This window comes from Lepidochelys kempii, chromosome 23 (assembly GCF_965140265.1).
Source record: "Lepidochelys kempii isolate rLepKem1 chromosome 23, rLepKem1.hap2, whole genome shotgun sequence".
Classification (NCBI taxonomy): Eukaryota; Metazoa; Chordata; order Testudines; family Cheloniidae; genus Lepidochelys; species Lepidochelys kempii.
In genome coordinates, this window is record NC_133278.1 from 11,066,807 (window position 1) to 11,086,321 (window position 19,515).

Consider the following 19,515-nt stretch of genomic DNA (forward strand, 5'->3'; position numbering starts at 1 on the left):
TGGCCCCCCGCAGCTCCCACCACTGCTCTAACACGCCCTCCCCATGCCTCCACTTCACGTCTCATAAACGTTACTGTTTTGCCCTAACCAAAGAGAAGGGGTTCTGGTGAAATAAAAAGGACTTTACAATGCTGAAAAGAGAAACTAGCTCATCCTTTTCACTAAAAGCATTCGCTTGTTTTTGAAGTGATGCCTACATGAATTTCTAAACATGCAAAAAAACCCCGACAAAAACAATCTTCACTAAGGGCAGTTTACAAGGATATGATATGTAACCCTTCTGCCTGTCAGAGTTGGCAGCAACAAGGGCTGGGTTCAGTATCTAGGGGCTCCATTCCAATAACACAATGCAAAACCAGCTCAAGCCCCCACCCAGTGACCTGGGACAAATACATACCACCCCTGCAGCCTCCAGGAGACAATACTTCCCCTCTCGCAAGCACATAGTCTGAGTGTAGCAAAAATCCTTTTAATAACAAAGACAAACAATGTGGCATTATGTTGGGGAAACACCACCTAGAGGATTCATAACACAACCCATGAGCAAGCAAATTGGGGCATGTCCTTTCCCTTTGGTTCTTGAGTCCATCAACCCAAAATCACCCGAAGTCCCAAAAGTCCAATGACTCAACAGTCTCTGACCCCCGTCAGAGCAGCCCCAGAGTTCAAAAGTTTATCTACAGAGTTTTACCTCCCAACCTGGGTGGAGATTGGGAGGGGGGTTAAGGGGCACCTTACGTGTTCCAAAGCTGATGGCCCCACCTCTCCATGGGGCTCCGCTCTGCCAGCCACCCCATGAGCTGCTCTCAGCATCCGGCAAACTGCTCTGCTCCACCAGGCGCTCTGCTCCACCAGCCGCTCTGCTCGCCGTCCCGCAAACTGCAATGCTCTGCTCTGCCAGCCATCCTGCAAATTGCTCTGCTCCATAAGTTGCTTTGCTCGCTGTCCCGCAAACTGCTTCACCATATATCTTCATGTTCCCCCCACTACTTAACACAACACTCCGTGATTTCAGCTCTAGGTACGCTCAGCTCTTTTCTGATTTCAGCTTGTAGTAGGAGAGTCTCAGTACAACGTGAATTCAGCTCAGCAGCCTGTAACTAAACTCCTAATTCGAATCAAAATTAGCTCTGATATTCCACAGTGGAGAGAGGGGGAAGCGCACTTAGCATGTGGGGCCCATGCCAACAAGCATTCATACCTGTCCCCAGCCTCTCTTCATTCACAGAGTTTTGGAACCCATGTCCCTTGCCTAGCGAGTGCTACTTAGTTGATGGCGAGTCCCTCCATCATAAAAAAAGGCCAAGTACAGTTCCACTGTCCTTGATTCCCATTATCAGGGTGTCTTAAATATAAAGGGAAGGGTAAACCCCTTTAAAATCCCTCCTGGCCAGAGGAAAAAGCCTCTCACCTGTTAAGAAGCTCAAGGTAACCTCGCTGGCACCTGACCAAAATGACCAATGAGGAGACAAAATACTTTCAAAAGCTGGGAGGAGGGAGAAAAACAAAGGATCTGTGTCTGTCTCTGTGATTTTTTGCCGGGGACAGAACAGGAATAGAGTCTTAGAACTCAGTAAGTAATCTAGTTAGGTATGTGTTAGATTATGATTTCTTTACATGGCTGAGAAAACAGCTGTGGTGAATAGAATGAATATTCCTGTCTGTGTGTCTTTTTTACAACTTAAGGTTTTGCCTAGAGGGTTTCCCTATGTTTTGAATCTAATTACCCTATAAAGTATTTACCATCCTGATTTACAGAGGTGATTCCTTTTTTACTTCTATTAAAAGTCTTCTTGTAAGTAAACTGAATGCTTTTTCATTGTTCTAAGATCCAAGGGTTTGGGTCTGTGGTCACCTATGCAAATTGCTGAGGCTTTTTACCAAACCTTCCCCAGGAAGTGGGGTGCAAGGGTTGGGAGGATTTTGGGGGAAAGACGTGTCCAAACTATGTTTTCTCAGGAACCCATATAAAGTTTGGTGGTGGCAGTGGAAGTCCAAGGGCAAAGGGTAAAATAGTTTGTACCTTCGGGAAGTTTTAACCTAAGCTGGTAAAAGTAAGCTTAGGAGGTTTTCATGCAGGTCCCCACTTCTGTACCCTAGAGTTCAGAGTGGGGAAGGAACCTTGACACAGGGTAATAACAATTTATTCTTCCTGCCCCAATAACAGAGACACTGGGGATCCCACAGGCGCCAATGTGACCATTTGGGCAGCTATGGCCTCATTCTCGGCGTTGTGGGTGTGCCTATGCAAATGAGATTGGCCCCTGAAGTTCTTTTCCACAATTTGCCTCACCTCACCACCAGATGTCAGGGTGGAGTTCATCCTGACCCTGCTTACAGATATAAGCTCAATTGTAAATTGTGAAGAAAGTTTCCAGGATACGTAAACCTTTGATCATTTACCAGAAGGTTTTACAATAAAAATGTCAACCCTGAAAAGCCAAGCCAGAGCTTTGTAACAGCATAAAGGAGAGCGAGAACTTCTGTAGCATCTGACACTATGTGAAAAAGCTTGTCACCCCACACCCTACCCCATGCCTCTCTTTTCCTGACCTTTTTTTATTTTATTTTATTATCTGAAACAGCCATCTCCTTCTTCTCCTGCAGCTAAACTCACTGGTTTTAATCACATCAAGCAACATTTTACAAAGTAAACTGTCATAAACTTTTCAAAGTTGAATATGAAAAAAACAGGAACCTAGGAATAAAAGACCTGACATAGATTTGTGGGGCGGTTTGACTATGGACTGAAATCTTTTTTTGTTTACTGTAACAGTTTTGTATCCATTCTTTGTTAGTTGCCTTGCTATAGAAAGGGCCAGCCTTTGTCTCACAGAAACATTTGCTGTACTTCAGAAGGCTTTATTGCCTTTTTTGGATTATTTTGCCAAATTTTGTCACGGTGCATGGAGGTCGGCTCTGGGGTGGGGGATGTTTTTCCAGATAACAGGCTACAGACTTTGTCTCTCTCCTACATGCAGTTACAAAGCTTTTCAAATCTGATATTTTTTATCTGCAAATGACAGTGGGGATTAAACTGTACCCTGGAATCTAACACGTTCTTCACAATTTACAAACGAGGTTTATTAATGATAGGTTTCAGAGTATCAGTCATGTTAGTCTGTATCCGCAAAAAGAAAAGGAGTACTTGTGGCACCTTAGAGACTAACAAATTTATTTGAACATAAGCTTTCGTGAGCTACATCTGATGAGGTGAGCTGTAGCTCAAGAAAACTTATAGTCAAATAAATTAGTCTCTAAGATGCCACACTTACTCCTTTTCTTTTTGAGATTTATTAAAAGGTTTATGTTCCGTCTTCGTAATCTGCCTTTAGAGGAGTCTTTTGTTCATGGGTTTGTTTTTTATGGGGGTTTGCATGCTGGGTAATTCATTTTTTATAAACAAGTTTATGCTTTTATTTAAAAGTTTGGGATAGTCTCGCTTGTAAATATTATAATGTAATTTTTATTTCACCAGACTTCTTTCTCTTTGCTTAAGACAAAACCATGATGTTTATCAGCGGTATGGTGGAGACAAGAATTTGCTAAGAGGTTACAGTTTTAAAGGCACTAAGCAATGTGCATTTTGATAAAATCGCAGAGAAAATAATATTTTGGGGCCACTCCAATTGATGATAAAAATGAAAAAAGTAATTGTCATACAGCTGCATAAATTATTGCTACAAAAGTAAAGATGTTGGTGCATTTTGATTATATCACAGGGCTTTTTTAGTATGCCTGAGCTGGGGGTTTTGAAGCAGTGAGCTGCACAGTGCTAACAATGACTTTACCCCTCTACACCATTTAGCTTTCATGTTTCTTCACTGTTGTTCTTTTAGGGTCCAGTATGTGTCTTAGGCTATTGTGACAGGGTCGGGCCAGATGGCTATAGGAGAGTACCTTTTTTTTAAGCAAAAAGACATTTTATTTGCATAACACAAAAAAAAAAATCACCAAAAAATAAAATAAAACAAAACTATGCAACAAAACAAAGCAAACACCTTCAGGAGGGAGAAAGTGTTCACCCTGCCTTCTACCCTCTATCACCCCGCCTTCTAAATTTTGCCAGTTCTCCGGCGGGGAAGGATGCGTGGCGGAAAGGTAAACGCCGAGATAGAACAGTGGACCCGCACTCCACCGGATGGTCTGAAGCACGGGTGGGCGGGAGCTTACCTGCCGCCAGTCCCCCACCGCCAAGCCATAGCTCTTGACCCAGTTGGCTCGGGCGGAGGAGGCTGCCGAATAGATGGCCTGGTGATTAATAACCAATCGCGCCAAGTCGCCGGGTCCTGGACCACGAGGAGTACGTCATCGGCATACGCCAACAGGACCAGTCCACAGCTCCAGCTCCCACAGCACCAACCCTGTCAACTTCCTGCGGAGGAGACAGAGGAAGGGCTCGATCACCAGAGCATACAGCTGGCCCGAGAGGAGGAACCCCTGCAGCACTCCTCACCCGAAGCTGACCGGTTCGGTCAGGGTCCAGTTGAGCCTAGCCAAACACTCCGCGGAAGAGTACAGCACCCGGAGAAAGCTCACAAACTGAGGTCCGAATCCAAACGCCTACAGAGTGTTCAGGAGGTATCCATGGTCCACACTATGGAACGCCTTCTCCTGATCAAGAGACAGGAGGGCGAACGACAGACCATCTCTCCGCCCGAGTTCCAAAAGGACCAACCAGAAATAGGTTGTCAAAGATGCTGCGACCCGGGACAGTATAGGTCTGGTCTGGGTGCATCACGGACACTAGCTGCAGCAAGATTGCTTTCGCTGAAATTTTGTAGTCCATGCTAAGGAGCGAGACGGGACGCCTGTCTCGTAAATCGCGGTGGTCCCCCTTCTTCGGCAACAAGGCGAGCACTGCTCGCCTGCACGAAAGAGGGAGGATCCCGCCCTGCAAAGACTCGGCCCAGACAGTGGCTAGGTCTGGGCCAAGGATGTCCCAGAACGCGCGGTAGAACTGCACGGTCAGCCCGTCCATGCCCGGAGATTTATTGGTGGGCATGCGACGGAGGGCTTCCGAGAACTCAGCCAGGGTGAGAGGCAGCTCTAGTCGGTCTCGGTCACCCACGCTGACCGTGGGGAGTTCCTCCCAGAGCACCCAGGATCGGTCGGATCCGGGGAGAAAAGGCTTGTGTAGAAGTCAAGGGCCCTCCCACACATCTCCTCCGGATCCGTGAGGGGGGGGGTCCCATCTTCCGCAAGAAGGCAGGTGACGTGTTTCTTGCCCCCCCCCGCCATTTTCTCCAGGGCATAGAAGAAGCGGGAGCTGCGGTCCATCTCCCGAAGGCGGCGGATGCGGGACCGAACGAAGTCACCTCGGGCCCTGTGGTCCTCGAGGTGCTGGAGTTCCTCCCGCTTCTCCTGGCACGCTCCGCAGAGGGACGGGTCCTCGGGATCGGCGGCCAGGCGCCTCTCCATCTCTAAGACCTCCCGTTCCAACCGCTCTATCGCCGCATTTCACCGTCGGCTGGTGCCCCGAGTGTAGTCACGGCAGAAGAGCTTGGCACGCACCTTCCCGAGATCCCACCATCGCCGCACCGAGGGAAAGGCACGCCACTGCTCTCGCCAGGCCAGCCAAAACTCCCGGAAGGACGTCACGAAGCTCTCGTCCTCCAACAGGCTGTTGTTAAAGTGCCAATAGGCCGGCCCCGGTCTCTCTGCACGGACGGAGACAGTTACGGTGACTAAATGTTGATCCGCGAATGGGGCCGGCCGAATGGCAGAGGAGTGGGCCTGTGAAAGATGGAAACGGGATAAGTAAATACGGTCCAACCGAGAGTGGTGTGACCGATGGGCCTCCACCCGGAAAAAAGTGAACGTGGAAGTGTCATCTGGGTGATGATCACTCCATACGTCCACTAGGGAGTGATGTCATTTCAAAACAAAACACTGAAAAGTTTCATTCCAAAAAGCTCTATATCGGATGTTTTGACATTGTTGGGACTCTTTTCCTATGTTTTTTTAATCAGAAAGGCAATTTTGGCAAAAATTACACAACTTCACCGAGTGTTTTCTACTTCTGCAGATGGAAAATGGTTCTGCTGAAGATTTTCCATCCGGGTCTATTTCTTGCTGAAATACTTAAACAGGTACAAGCCCTAGAGTAGATGCAGTTATACCTGTATAAAGGTGCGGTCAGAGTTCCTTCCCCACTCTGAACTCTGGGATACAGATGTGGGGACCCGCATGAAAGACCCCCCCAAGCTTATTCTTACCAGCTTAGGTTAAAACTTCCCCAAGGCAAAGATTCCTTTCTTGCCTTGGGACCGCTGCCACCACAACGTGATTCAACAAACAGTCAGGGAAAGCACCACTTGGAGTCCTACTCCCCCAAAATATTCCCCCAAGTATACACCCCCTTTCCTGGGGAAGGCTTGAGCATATATCCTCAACAATTGGTTACAAAGGGACTACAGACCCAAACCCCTGGGTTTTAGAACCATGGAAAAATCAGTCAGGTTCTTAAAAAGAAGGATTTTATTTAAAGAGAAAAAGGTAAAAGAATCACCTCTGTAAACTTAGGCTGGTAGTTAACCTTACCAGAAAATTCAATGAGCACAGAGGAACCCCTCCTAGCCTTAGTTTAAATGTTACAACAAAACAGGGATAAACCTCCCTCAAGCAAAGGGAAAATTCAGAAGTTGAGAAAACCAAAGGTAAACTAATACACCTTGCCTGGCTGTTACTTACTACGCCGGGCTGATTCTACGCCGGGGCTGCACAGCACAGGACAGGCTGAATGGCACTACCTAAGCATATACCATGGCCGGTATTGCATTTTCTTTTGTAAGGGTGCAGTGTGTGACAGCCCAGCTTTCCTGGTTTGACGCAGTCACAGGTCTGATGCTCTGGAACTGCTCTGTATGAAGTCAGACAGGTAGCGTGACTCCCCTCAGGGCACGCCTGTCCAGGGCACGTTACTCTCAGCCGAAGGGCTATGGCCTTCCTGGTCTGACCTCAGAGCATTCAGCATCCCTGTTCACACCATACACTTCCCCTTGGTGGGTCCACCTGGACGGAACCCCAGAGGAAGCTAGAGAGCCCTGCACGCCAGCTCCACAGTCAGCCGTTACTCTCAGCCAGCGTGTAAAACAGAAGGCTTATTAGTCGACAGGAACACCGCATAGAACAGAGCTTGGTAACACAGAAATCAGTGTAACAGCCGTGTTAGTCTGTATTCGCAAAAAGAAAAGGAGGACTTGTGGCACCTTAGAGACTAACCAATTTATTTGAGCATAAGCTTTCGTGAGCTACAGCTCACTTCATCGGATGCATACTGTGGAAAGTGTAGAAGATCTTTTTTACACACAAAGCATGAAAAAATACCTCCCCCCACCCCACTCTCCTCTTGGTAATAGCTTATCTAAAGTAACAACTCTCCTTACAATGTGTATGATAATCAAGGTGGGCCATTTCCAGCACAAATCCAGGGTTTAACAACAACCTCTGGGGGGGCGGAGGAGGCAAAAACAAGGGGAAATAGATTATCTTGCATAATGACTTAGCCACTCCCAGTCTCAATTTAAGCCTAAGTTAATTGTATCCAATTTGCAAATAAATTCCAATTCAGCAGTTTCTCGCTGGAGTCTGGATTTGAAGTTTTTTTGTTGTAAGATAGCGACCTTCATGTCGCTATCTTAGGGGCAGTCAGGGGGCGGGAAGTGGGAGGGGTCGGATAGGGGGCAGGGGCCAGGCTGTTTGGGGAGGTACAGCCTTTCCTACCCGCCCATCCGTACAGTTTTGCAACCCCAGTGTGACCCTCTGGCCAAAAAGTTTGCCCACCTCTGCTCCATATTCTGCTCTCAAGGCACATCTCTCTGGAACTCTAGCCATGCTTCTCTACTAAGCCACAGGAGCTTGCTTCTCCTTGGAACTGGCGAGCTCCCTTCATTGCTTGCAGGTTTTACATTCTAATGAATTTCTGTAATGCATCTTGCTGTGTAACTGGAAGAAGACATTGTCATTCTCTTTTCTTGTCCTGCTTCTTTAGGCATCTGGCTGCCTCCCTGCAGAGCACTGCTGGGAGACATCTCCAGCCCGGAGAGCAGGTAGCTCAAGAGGGAGCGTGTTACACAGAGTCACTTTGATCCCGTTCTCACACTGGATTTTATATTCGTTCTTTGTTATTTTTTCCTTGGTCTGAGCAGGGGGTTGGACTAGATGACCTCCTGAGGTCCCTTCCAACCCTGATATTCTATGATTCTATGATAAATGTAACCTAGAATGAAAAGCTTATTGATTCTGCACTGCTCCATATTCAGATCTCAGTTCCCTTTGGGTAAATCTGGAGTCCCCTACTGCCTGCAATGGATTTACACCATTCTAAAAGGGCAATAGATGAGGAAAGAATCAGACATTATTTATGCCTGTTATGAATTCACTTTCCCACCTGCGGCTCACACAACATGGAGCCAATTCAATGTGGGGACATTCAATTCAATGTGGGGACCCGCATGAAAGACCGCCCCCCAAGCTTATTCTTACCAGCTTAGGTAAAAACTTCAATTCAATGTGGGGACATTCAATTCAATGTGGGGACCCGCATGAAAGACCGCCCCCCGAAGCTTATTCTTACCAGCTTAGGTTAAAACTTAAAGAGAAAAAGGTAAAAGAATCACCTCTGTAAACTTAGGCTGGTAGTTAACCTTACAGAGTATCAGAAAATTCAATGAGCACAGAGGAACCCCTTCTAGCCTTAGTTTCAAAGTTACAACAAAACAGGGATAAACCTCCCTCTAGCAAAGGGAAAATTCAGAAGTTGAGAAAACCAAAGATAAACTAATACACCTTGCCTGGCTGTTACTTACAAGTCTGAAATATGAGAGACTTGTTCAGAAAGATTTGGAGAACATGGATTGATGTCCGGTCCCTCTTAGTCCCAAGAGCGAATGGCCACAGAAACAAAGAACCCAAAACAAAACCTCTCCCCCACACCAGATTTCAAAGTATCTTTTGTACCCATTGGTTCCTTTGGTTAGGTGCCAACCAGGTTACTTGAGCTTCTTAACCCCTTACAGGTAAGGAGGAATTTAGGCTACCCCTATGGTTATGACAGGTGCCTTATAGCTGTATAGAGTATTGCCCTTCCATACCGGAGTAGCTGCACCCCTCTCTACTGATATAATTGCATGATGACCAACAGACTAGATCGATTCTACGCCGGGGCTGCACAGCACAGGACAGGCTGAATGGCACTACCTAAGCATATACCATGGCAGGTATTGCATTTTCTTTTGTAAGGGTGCAGTGTGTGACAGCCCAGCTTTCCTGGTTTGACGCAGTCACAGGTCTGATGCTCTGGAACTGCTCTGTATGAAGTCAGACAGGTAGCGTGACTCCCCTCAGGGCACGCCTGTCCAGGGCACGTTACTCTCAGCCGAAGGGCTATGGCCTTCCTGGTCTGACCTCAGAGCATTCAGCATCCCTGTTCACACCATACACTTCCCCTTGGCGGGTCTACCTGGACGGGACCCCAGAGGAAGCCAGAGAGCCCTGCACGCCAGCTCCACAGTCAGCCGTTACTCTCAGCCAGCGTGTAAAACAGAAGGCTTATTAGTCGACAGGAACACCGCATAGAACAGAGCTTGGTAACACAGAAATCAGTGTAACAGCCGTGTTAGTCTGTATTCGCAAAAAGAAAAGGAGGACTTGTGGCACCTTAGAGACTAACCAATTTATTTGAACATAAGCTTTCGTGAGCTACAGCTCACTTCATCGGATGCATACTGTGGAAAGTGTAGAAGATCATGGCAGGGGGCATTGCTGGCACATGATGGCATATATCACACTGGTGGATGTGCAGGTGAATGAGACTCTCTGATAGTGTTGCTGACGTTATTAGGCCCTGTGATGGTGTCCCCTGACAGGCTGGGGTTATTAAATCCATTTCACGCCTTGGGGTGGAAGGGGATGGCAGGGAAAAAATTGCAACTCCTAATGGGTCGCGACTAGAAAGTGCAAAGACTGCTCCCTGGGGGGAATCTGCAAAAGGCGGGAAAGAAATAACCCTAGGGGCGGCATTAACATTGCAGGAGGAGGGGAATTGGGCAGGGATAGGGGTGGGGCCGGGGGCAGAGGTAAGGCTCTGGACTTCATGAGGCTCGCAGCTAAAAGAAGGTGCCTCCTGAGCAGAGTGAAGGGTTAAGGGATAAGGGCGGAGGCTCCCAGTGACTCTAGGCGCTGGCTCCGTGGTGGTCTTGGCGGCCATGGCATCAGATGGTGGACCACCTTCTGCAGGGCGCTCACCCGGGAAGGCAATTAGTGGGAGGAAGCATGGGGAAAGGGGGGCTGGGGTGAGGTTACCCAGATCGAGGCCAGCTGGCAGTAGATCATCTTCTCCCTGGGTGACCAGGGTCAAATCTAGGGCCTCAATCTCCACATACACGGAGGAGAGGACAACTCCGTCTACCCCGGGGGCCTCTCCTCTAGGGCCCGCCTCAACAGTCGCCTCGGGGTTCGCGGGGGGTTCGGCTGTTATCCGGGCAAAAGGAGCTTCCTCAGGGGTCTCGGCGGGGAGGGTATCTCGTGGAGGAGAGATTATACTTTCCAATGCTATTCTGTCTTCCCCTCCCGACACAAGCGGATGGATCTCACTCGTGCCCGTAGTGGAAGGCTCGATATCAGTGCCTCCCTTCCTGGTCTTCCGGGGGGCTTCCACATCGGATGGGTGCAGCGGAACTCAAGCTTTTCGATTGCCTCGCTTCCCCTGGACTAGGGTCCAGCCCTCCATAGCTGGGGGTTGGTTAGCAAGGGTCGTGTCGGGGGGGGCGAAGGCGATGGTTCAGGGGTTCGGGGGGTAACGGTAAGGCAGCATGAGGGGCGGCGAGTTCTCCTTGGGGCGGGCCCTTTCCTATACCCGGTAGTATCTTTGCCACACCCTCCTCCATAGGCTCTACCAGATTGGTAATAGCAAGGGTGGGACTCCCTTGCTCGCCTGGGCGCACTGCTCCATATTCAGATCTGAGTTCCCTTTGGGTAAATCTGGAGTCCCCTACTGCCTGCAATGGATTTACACCATTCTAAAAGGGCAATAGATGAGGACAGAATCAGACATTATTTATGCCTGTTATGAATTCACTTTCCCACCTGCGGCTAACATAATGTGAACAACATGGAGCCAATTCAAAGCCAGGGTTACAAGACTGTCTTTGCGACATTATTTATTTTATTAGAGATGCTCTAGTTCAAGAGGAATTATCTGGGGGGAGTTTTCTGGACTGTATTATACAGGATATATGACTAATTGATCACAATGGTCCCTTCTGGCCTTAGACACCTCTTGCAGTGTCTATGCTCTTTCCAAGCACTATGATAAGTGAGGGCCAGTTCTGTCCCAAGGTAGGTTCCTGCGCTGGTGTCTATGCAGTAGTGGGTTATTTCTGCCTGTAGATCGGGCCCATGTGGAGTCATTTCATGTCTTAGGCTGGATGTCAGTCGTAGCAGCAGTCTTTACTCTAGGAGTGTGTCTTGTAGTAAATCGGGTTCTTTGAGTAGGGAGGTGGGTTCCCTTTTTCCTCTACAAGCACTTTAATGACTGCTTTGGCAGCATTGGACATGGTGGCCGTGACACGGATATTCCCTGCGGAGACCACAAGCGCTTCCTGGCATTGGCCCAGCTTGGCTTTCTTGAACGTTGTGCAGCTGTTGGCAGGCATATAATTGTACATCCTTGCATAGACTTCCTCCATGTCACCAAGGTGCTCTTTGCCTGGGCAGATCTCGAGGCCAAACTCAACACAGTAGAGGTTGTAGTCAAAGGGGTTGGAGAACATGATGGCAAGGGTGAAGGCGTCTGACTTGTACACCAGCAGGCCCACGCTCCCACGAAAGCAGTACCGTCCTTTTGTGAACAGACAGCTCTCCTTGGATCCTGGCAGGATTTGGGGGGAAGGAGGCAGGAGGCTGTGGCCGCTGAAGCAGTAACTCCTGTGGGACGAGAGGGATTGAGATGAACATAGTCTGACTTCCATGGTGCAGCGCTAGCTACTTGGGGACAGCGTGGGGGTGGTGGGAATCAAACAGGGAGGGGTTAGAAGAGGTTTGTGCACTGCATTTGCAAATATTTTAGCACTGAGGCAACCGAATGAAAATCTGTTGACTCTAATGGAGATGTGCCTGCTTAAACCCGGTGTTATTGGTGTCACAGATCCGAGCTGAGTGCCCCCACTCAAGTGCTCACTAGACAGCTGAGAGGCGAATCCTGGCCCGTGGATCTTGGGTGTTTTAAGCCTCTGGAGCCTGAAAGGAGTCCAGACACTGGTCTAGTCTTGGGGTCCCTCGGCACACTCCTGGGGTGCAGTCCCTCCATCTAGCACCCCCTCCTGAGAACTATGCACATGCCTAGCCCTGGGTCTCAATGCTGACCCTTCAGACGCCCCTGTTGCTTAGCACACCATCTCCCAGAACTCCACTTAGAAGTGAGAGCCTTCTGGTGACAGTCTAACTCTCTCAGGATACAGGCAGTAATTGTAAAGCAGAGAACACACTGAGGGTGTGTCTAGCTGCAGACAAACACCCAAGGCAGAGCACAGGTCAACAGACTTGGGCTTGCAGGGCTCATGCTATGGTGCTCAACATAGCCTTGTGAACGTTCTGGCTTGGTCTGGAGCTCAGGCTCTGAAGCCTGGTAGGAGGGCGGGTCTCAGCGCTCCAGCCCCAGCCACAAGTTCAAAGTGCTGCCGACACAGCTATTTTTAGAGCCATAGCGCAAGCCCCATGAGCCCAAGTCTGGTGACCTGGACTCAGACACTCGCTGCCATGAGGGTTTTTTTGCAGTGTAGACGTACCCACAGACACTTTACACAGCATGCTACCATTGCTCGTTTATACTTAACAGGAAAAGCACATGGGAGTGCAGATCAGAGAGAACACAATAAGCTTCCTGACCACAATGCCCCTGGCTAGATCACCCTTCCCTTGATGCCATCTGGGCTCAGGGAGGCAGACAGGGTCAAAGTGCCCCTGAGGCATTAGCTGATCAGGCTGATGTAGTTACAGCACACGAGTTTCCTAGCCAGTGGAACACAAAGGAGAGATGCAGCCAGTATCACATCTGAGCATCTTTGATCACCCTAACCCAGTGGGTCACTTACCAAGAGCCCGCTTGGAAAAGTCTTTCTCCCCAAAATCCTCCCCATACCTTACACCCCCTTTCCTGGGGAAGGCTTGATTAAAATCGTCACCAATTTGTATAGGTGAACCCAGACCCATGGATCTTAAGAACAATGAAAAAGCAATCAGGTTCTTAAAACAAGAATTTTCATAGAAGAAAAAGTAAAAAAAAATCACCTCTGTAAAATCAGGATGGTAAATATCTTAAAGGATAATCAGATTCAAAACACAGAGAATTCCTCTAGGCAAAACCCTAAGTTACAAAAAGACACAAGAACAGGACTATATTCCATTCAGCACAGCTTATTTTATGAGCCTTTTAAACAAAACAGAATCTAATGCATATCGAGCTAGATTACTTACTAAATTCTAAGACTCCAGTCCTTTCTGTTCCCGGCAAAAGCAACACACAGACAGAGAGAGCCTTTGTTTCTCCCCCCCCATTTTGGTCAGGTACCAGTGAGGTTATCATAGCTTCTTAACCCTTTACAGGTGAAAGGGTTTTTTCTTTGGCCAGGAGGGATTTTAAAGGTATTTACCCTTCCCTTTATATTTATGACACCTAGAGATACAAGAATTCAGTTATTGCTGCTGGGAATGTTTTCACTGCAGGCTCATACCTGTTGCCATTTCATGTCACCTTTCTGATGTTTATGTCTGAGGTGGATGGAATCAATATGGGTCTAGAAAATTATAAATCTGACACATGACCTGACCAGGCAAGGAACCTTTCTCCTAATGGCTACTACTTGCCTTCTAGTCATTACACCTGTCTCTCTCCGAGGAAAATAGAAAGCAAAGAGTGTGCTTGATTGGCTGATTGTCAAGAATACTATCTTATGACGAATGATTCAGGTCAAGATGCAGGAAGAATGAATAAACAACTTCAAAGAACTAAACCAGGGATCGGCAACCTTTGGCATGCAGCCATCAGGGAAATCTGCTGGCAGGCTGGTACGGTTTGTTTCCCTGCAGCGTCCATAGGTTCGGCCGATTGTAACTCCCTCTGGCCGAGGTTCGCTGTTCCAGGCCAATGGGGGCTGTGGGAAGTGGCATGGGCTGAGGGATGTGCTGGCCGCCGCTTCCCACAGCCCCCATTGGCCTGGAACGGCAAACCGCGGCATGTGGGAGCTGCAATTGGCCAAACCTGCAGACGCTGCAGGGAAACAAACCGGCACGGCCCGCCAGCGAATTTCCCTGACAGGCCTCGAGCCAAAGGTTGCCAAAGGTTGCCAATCCCTGAACTAAACAACTAAACTAAACATCTGACCAAGTGTGAAGTAAGTATGAAGAATGTAGAGTCAGCCACCCTTATGTTACAAGTAAAAGGGGGCATTCAGTGAGGCAGAAAGGGGAGAGATTTAAAACCAATCAAAAGTTTCTATACACACACCAAAGAATTGGCTAGTGGGTCTCACTGCCAGTAGATATCACAGAGGACAAGATCTGATATGGATTTGTAAAATAGGGACTGGAGATTTATCGGCAGAATGAGACCATCCAGAGTGACAGGAGAGAGGAGAGAAGGAACAAAAAATGTCTTGCTTCAAAGCATGAACCAGCCACAAAGTGACGAACGGGGGGGTGAGGAACAAACTTCCCCTGGGGGCAGGACTTCCCTCTGCTGCCCACTGATGGGTTTTCTGCATCTTCCTCTGAAGCAGCAGGCGTTGGCCATTGCTGAAGATAGGACAATAGACTGATACAAGGCACAAAACTCTGTGAGTAGCCAGCAAAGGAGATGGCAGCTGGTGCGGGAGTGACACGGAGACACATTCCCGCTGCCCTGATGAGGCCTCACCAGTGTCGAATAGAGGGGAACGATCACGTCCCTCGATCTGCTGGCAGTGCCCCTACGTATACATCCCAAAATGCCATTGGCCTTCTTGGCAACAAGGGGACACTGTTAACTCCTATACAACTTCTCGTCCACTGTAACCTCTAGGTCCTTTTCTGCAGAACTGCTGCCGAGCCATTCGGTCCCTAGTCTGTAACGGTGCATTGGATTCTTCCGTCCTAAGTGCAGGACTCTGCCCTTGTCCTTGTTGAACCTCATCAGATTCCTTTTGGCCCCATCCCCCAATTTGTCTAGGTCCCTCTGTATCCTATCCCTACCCTCCAGCGTATCTACCTCTCCTCCCAGTTTAGTGTCATCTGCAAACTTGCTGAGGGTGCAATCCACACCATCCTCCAGATCATTTATGAAGATATTGAACAAAACTGGCCCCTAGGCCCTCCAAGACTCTCAGGGGCCAGGGGCTCCCCCGAGGGGGGCTTTCACCTCTTCGCTGCCCCCCCCCACCTGCTCCTCTTCTTCCCTGGGGCTCGGCCGGCTGGAGCGATGCCATCGGGGCCTGCAGCGCCCACGTCGCTGGGGGGGAGGGTTGTTTCATGCTGGCAGGGAAGGGGGAGAGCCACGGGCAGATCTGCTGGTGTAACGCAGCCTAGCTCAAGTCACGGTCCGTGCTCTGCTGAGATCCATAGGGGCTCTCCATCTCTGCGTGTGTGTGTGTCTCCGTTCACAGCAGCAACACAAACAACAGCCCCTGGCAATTACCTCCGCAGTAAGTTATGGGAGAAGAGAGAGTTGGGGGCACCCAGAGCCCATGGCCTGAGGGGGAGGAGGAATGGGAGGTGCACAGAGCACCTGGCTTGGGAGGAAGGGCAACACCAACTCTCTGAGCTAAAAGAGGAGCTGTCAGTTCCTCCCAGGGCTGGGTTTACGGCACGCAGCTGAGACACCAGTCTCTCCACTGGAGGGAGTGATGCACACAGGCTTTCTCATGACCCTGTAACAAGGAGGTGATAGAGCTGATAAAATTGGCTGTTCCTGGTGTTTCCTAAATTTATTTAAAATAAGCCCTGTTCAGAATGTGCCCTGCCATTAAACGACAGTCAGGATATTTGCTGCTAGCACAGCCCTCCTCACCCCGAAGGATAGTCACGGCCATCCAGCACATGCCCCTCACACGCACTAGTGCAAGAGACAGGGAGGGTGGAACTTTTGGATGCTAAGAGAAGAAGTTTCCATCTCCCCAATCCAGGCCAGCCTCCCCTGCATCCCTGTCTTGCTGGCATCCTCCTAGTCAGTACATCTCTCGCTGAGGTCTCTGGGTGCGCACAAAACTTGAGACATCTGTGAATGAAACAATGTGAAAGGCGGTGACAATGGAGACTGAGAAGCAAAGGGAGCTGAACCAAGGACATCATGGAATGAGCTAAATCATTACAGCGATAATCCTCCTGGCAAACTTCATCCCCCCCCCCCCCCCCCCCACACACACACACACTTCCACCCCGAGGCACAGAGTCCTGCACTCACACTGTAACCGCTTCCTCCGATAATTCCCACATACATCTCAGCAGCTACGGAGCACACTCTGCCCTATGGCACAGGGTGGCATCTGGGGAGCAGAGGAATCTCAGCTCTGAAAATAATGGACAAATCCTACAGCAATAACAGGGACCTCGGAAGCATCATTTCTGATTCCCAGAGGTGGGACAGTTTGACAGTGGCTCTCGGAGAGCAACAGGCCAGAGCCACAAAAGTAGACCCAGTTTCAAACAGGCCAGATTTTAAACTGTTTGGTCTCTGCTGTGGGCCAGTGAAGATTTAAGATCATGACAAATTTCCTCCTGCTCACAGATAGACAATCTACCCATGATTTAGCTCACAAACAGTATGCTACTCTGAGGATGATTTTGGCCCATCCTTGTAGCACCACATGATTCTGGGATTTCACCATTTAGAGGCAAATTATCAGCCAAAGATGGGATTCCCCCTCCTCCCCTCGCCAATTTCGAGGAAGTGGAACATTTTTCTGGATACAAATAATGAAAGATGTCCAAGGTTTCTTTGAGTCCTTGAGTCTGGGGCGTGGACTCAGACTTATGTTTTTCAGGCTGACCAGAGACATTGCTGCCAGAATGACCCAGCTGAATGTCTGAACCGAACCACCCACAAATGACAGTTACTCACTGGCGTATATAGCCGACTCCTCTTCCATCGCTGGGTCCTCTTCAGGCTGCCCCTTGCTGCCATTGCCAGTTCTCAGGGGCTCAGGGAGGGTGGGGGCTCCTTTCTTCAGGATGCAGGTGATGATGGGGGCAGACACCAGCAGGAGCAGAACCAGGGCAGAGGGGAGAAGCCAAACTCCAAGGGACATAGCAGGCCCTGGGGTGTGGGAGGAAAGGCAGAGGTAGGGCTGTGCCATAGTTTATAACACCAGAAGGGATCATTGTGATCACCTTGTCTGCCTTCTTACATAAGACAGGCCACAGGATGCCCCTGAACTAATTCCTGTTTGAACAGGGAGGGGCGGGGAATATTCTGCCCAGTGACACAGATTGATGGGGAAACTAGTATTGAGATCATGTACGATCTGGCTACATTTGGGCCCTGAAGAGTGTTGAGCGCCCCCTGAGAAATGCTGGGAGCTCTCCCATCCCACTGACATCTCAACACCTTGTGGGACCTGCCCAGCGACTCTCAGCATTAGACATTGGGGATTGAAGCAAAAAAAACTTTGGGCCAGGAAGTGAGGAGAATCCTGTGTCCACTTGTGTCCAGTCTGAATTGCAGGTGTTCACCTCACCTGGAATTCAGACCCAGCATTAACTCCCGGACTGCTGAGAAAGTGCCAAGAGAGAGAGAATGGGCAGGGCCTCAGTTTTAGCTCTCAGCAGGAAAGACCCAGCTCAGGCCAGTCTGGGACATCAGAGTCAGGGCTGATTCAGAGGGGAGAATGACCCCTGTTGAGTAACACATGCTGCTCTACTCCCTGCAGCACAGTACTCACCACACAGTGCCATATGTGTCATGGGTGAGGGTTACCTGAGCACACAACACCGACATCTTCTCTGTGGTTACAGTTATGGTCTTCCCAAGGCCCACTGCAGCATTCCGTGAGGGCAGCTTCTCTCCCTGTGCAGTTAACCTCAGTTAGCCAGATGGGGGTCAGACTCTTCTCCAAACTCAGCCCACCCTGGGGCTAACAACACCATCCCACAACCCAGCTGCCTGCACACAACTCAGCCCACCCTGGGGCTAACAACACCATCCCACAACCCAGCTGCCTGCACACAACTCCAGCATTGTTTATGTCCCAGTCAACATCACACACGCTTCCCCACTGCTGGTTGTGAAGCACCTCGACTCTCCCAGCGCAGTGACTCGAGCCATTCACCACTCGGAGCTGAGCTTGCTCTGAAATGGTCAAACCTACAAGTGAACCATGGGAATAAAGACATAGAGAAGGGGAGATTAGGTCTGACCCATGAATGTCCTTTCTAGCATCCTTTATGTTCACATATGCTTACAGTGGGATGTTCCCTGTCTTCTGGGGACCTGGAGCTGACCAGCTGTTTTCTTGAGCTAGGGCTTAGAATATGCATTTTAACAGCTTAAAATCCTAACTGTATAAAGGTAATGAGTTCTCTTCAGCTCAGACTATTTGCAGCAAGGGCTTCACAAAAAATATGACGATTTCCCAGTTGAACATATACCTCCCTTTCAAATTGCTTAATCTATTTGTAGAAACTCTACCCATAATTCCTTCCTTCACAGATGGGTGAGCCTGTGACCTGCACTATACATGGATTGCACTATTGCAACTGAAACCACTTCAAAAACCAATTTGTTGAACCTGTGCAAACCCAATGTAGATGTTCTCATTTTGATTTTGGCAGTTTTGATATTAGCTTCCCCCTGCGAGAACAGGAACAAACGGAACCAAGATAAGTATAGACACGCCAGCTGGCATGGTTTTTACTCAGCTTGCAAACAGCACTTTAGTTAACCCAGTGCAGGTTTGCACCTAAGGAACTGACTGAAGCTGAACAGCAGTGGGAACCCAGGTCAAGGGAGGGAGCATCCCACATCATCCACATCAACTGGAAGGGAGCATCCCACATCATATCATCCCATTCGGAATCCAGGAGTCCTGACTCCCAGCACCCCCTTGCTCTAACCACTAGACCCCACTCCCCTCCCAACTTTAGGAATAAAACCCAGGTGTCTGGATTCCCAGGGAAAGGCTCTGGAGTAAAAGGTGCCAAAGAAACCTTATTTATGAGGCTTTTAATATTTCTGTGCAGCTGAACACCAGGAGAAAAGGGCACTCACCCCCGAGCCAGCCCAGCAGGGCGAGCAGCGCTGTGTTCCCAGTCCCGTAACCCCTGGAGACCATCTCCACAGCCCTCGCTGTGAGCTGTGTGGCCCCCCTCAATGAGGACTGCTCAGTGGGGAAGGGAGATCCTGGTTCTGGGCTTCTCCAATCTGTGGGTTTCATTTCTCAGGCTGGCCAAAGCTGCAGCGGCTGGTTTCCTGCATGAGACGCATGATGCGCCAGACTCGCGAGTACAGGAAGGGGTGTGAGAAGACACCTGTGCAGAGCCCAGAGG

General features: G+C 49.3%; 1 protein-coding gene across 1 annotated transcript in view; it reads right to left on the reverse strand.

Moving 5' to 3' along the window:
- The window catches only part of LOC140901854 (scavenger receptor cysteine-rich domain-containing group B protein-like), a 31,011-nt gene extending 11,710 nt beyond the window's left edge, over positions 1–19,301 (reverse strand). Inside the window, exons 1-3 of the mRNA XM_073321278.1 lie at positions 19,238–19,301; positions 18,145–18,334; positions 17,948–18,087 (exon numbers count right to left, since the gene is read on the reverse strand). Coding sequence (XP_073177379.1) covers positions 17,948–18,087; positions 18,145–18,334; positions 19,238–19,301 — 394 coding nt within the window. The remainder of the gene's footprint in view (positions 1–17,947; positions 18,088–18,144; positions 18,335–19,237) is intronic.
- Between the last annotated feature and the right edge of the window lie 214 nt (positions 19,302–19,515).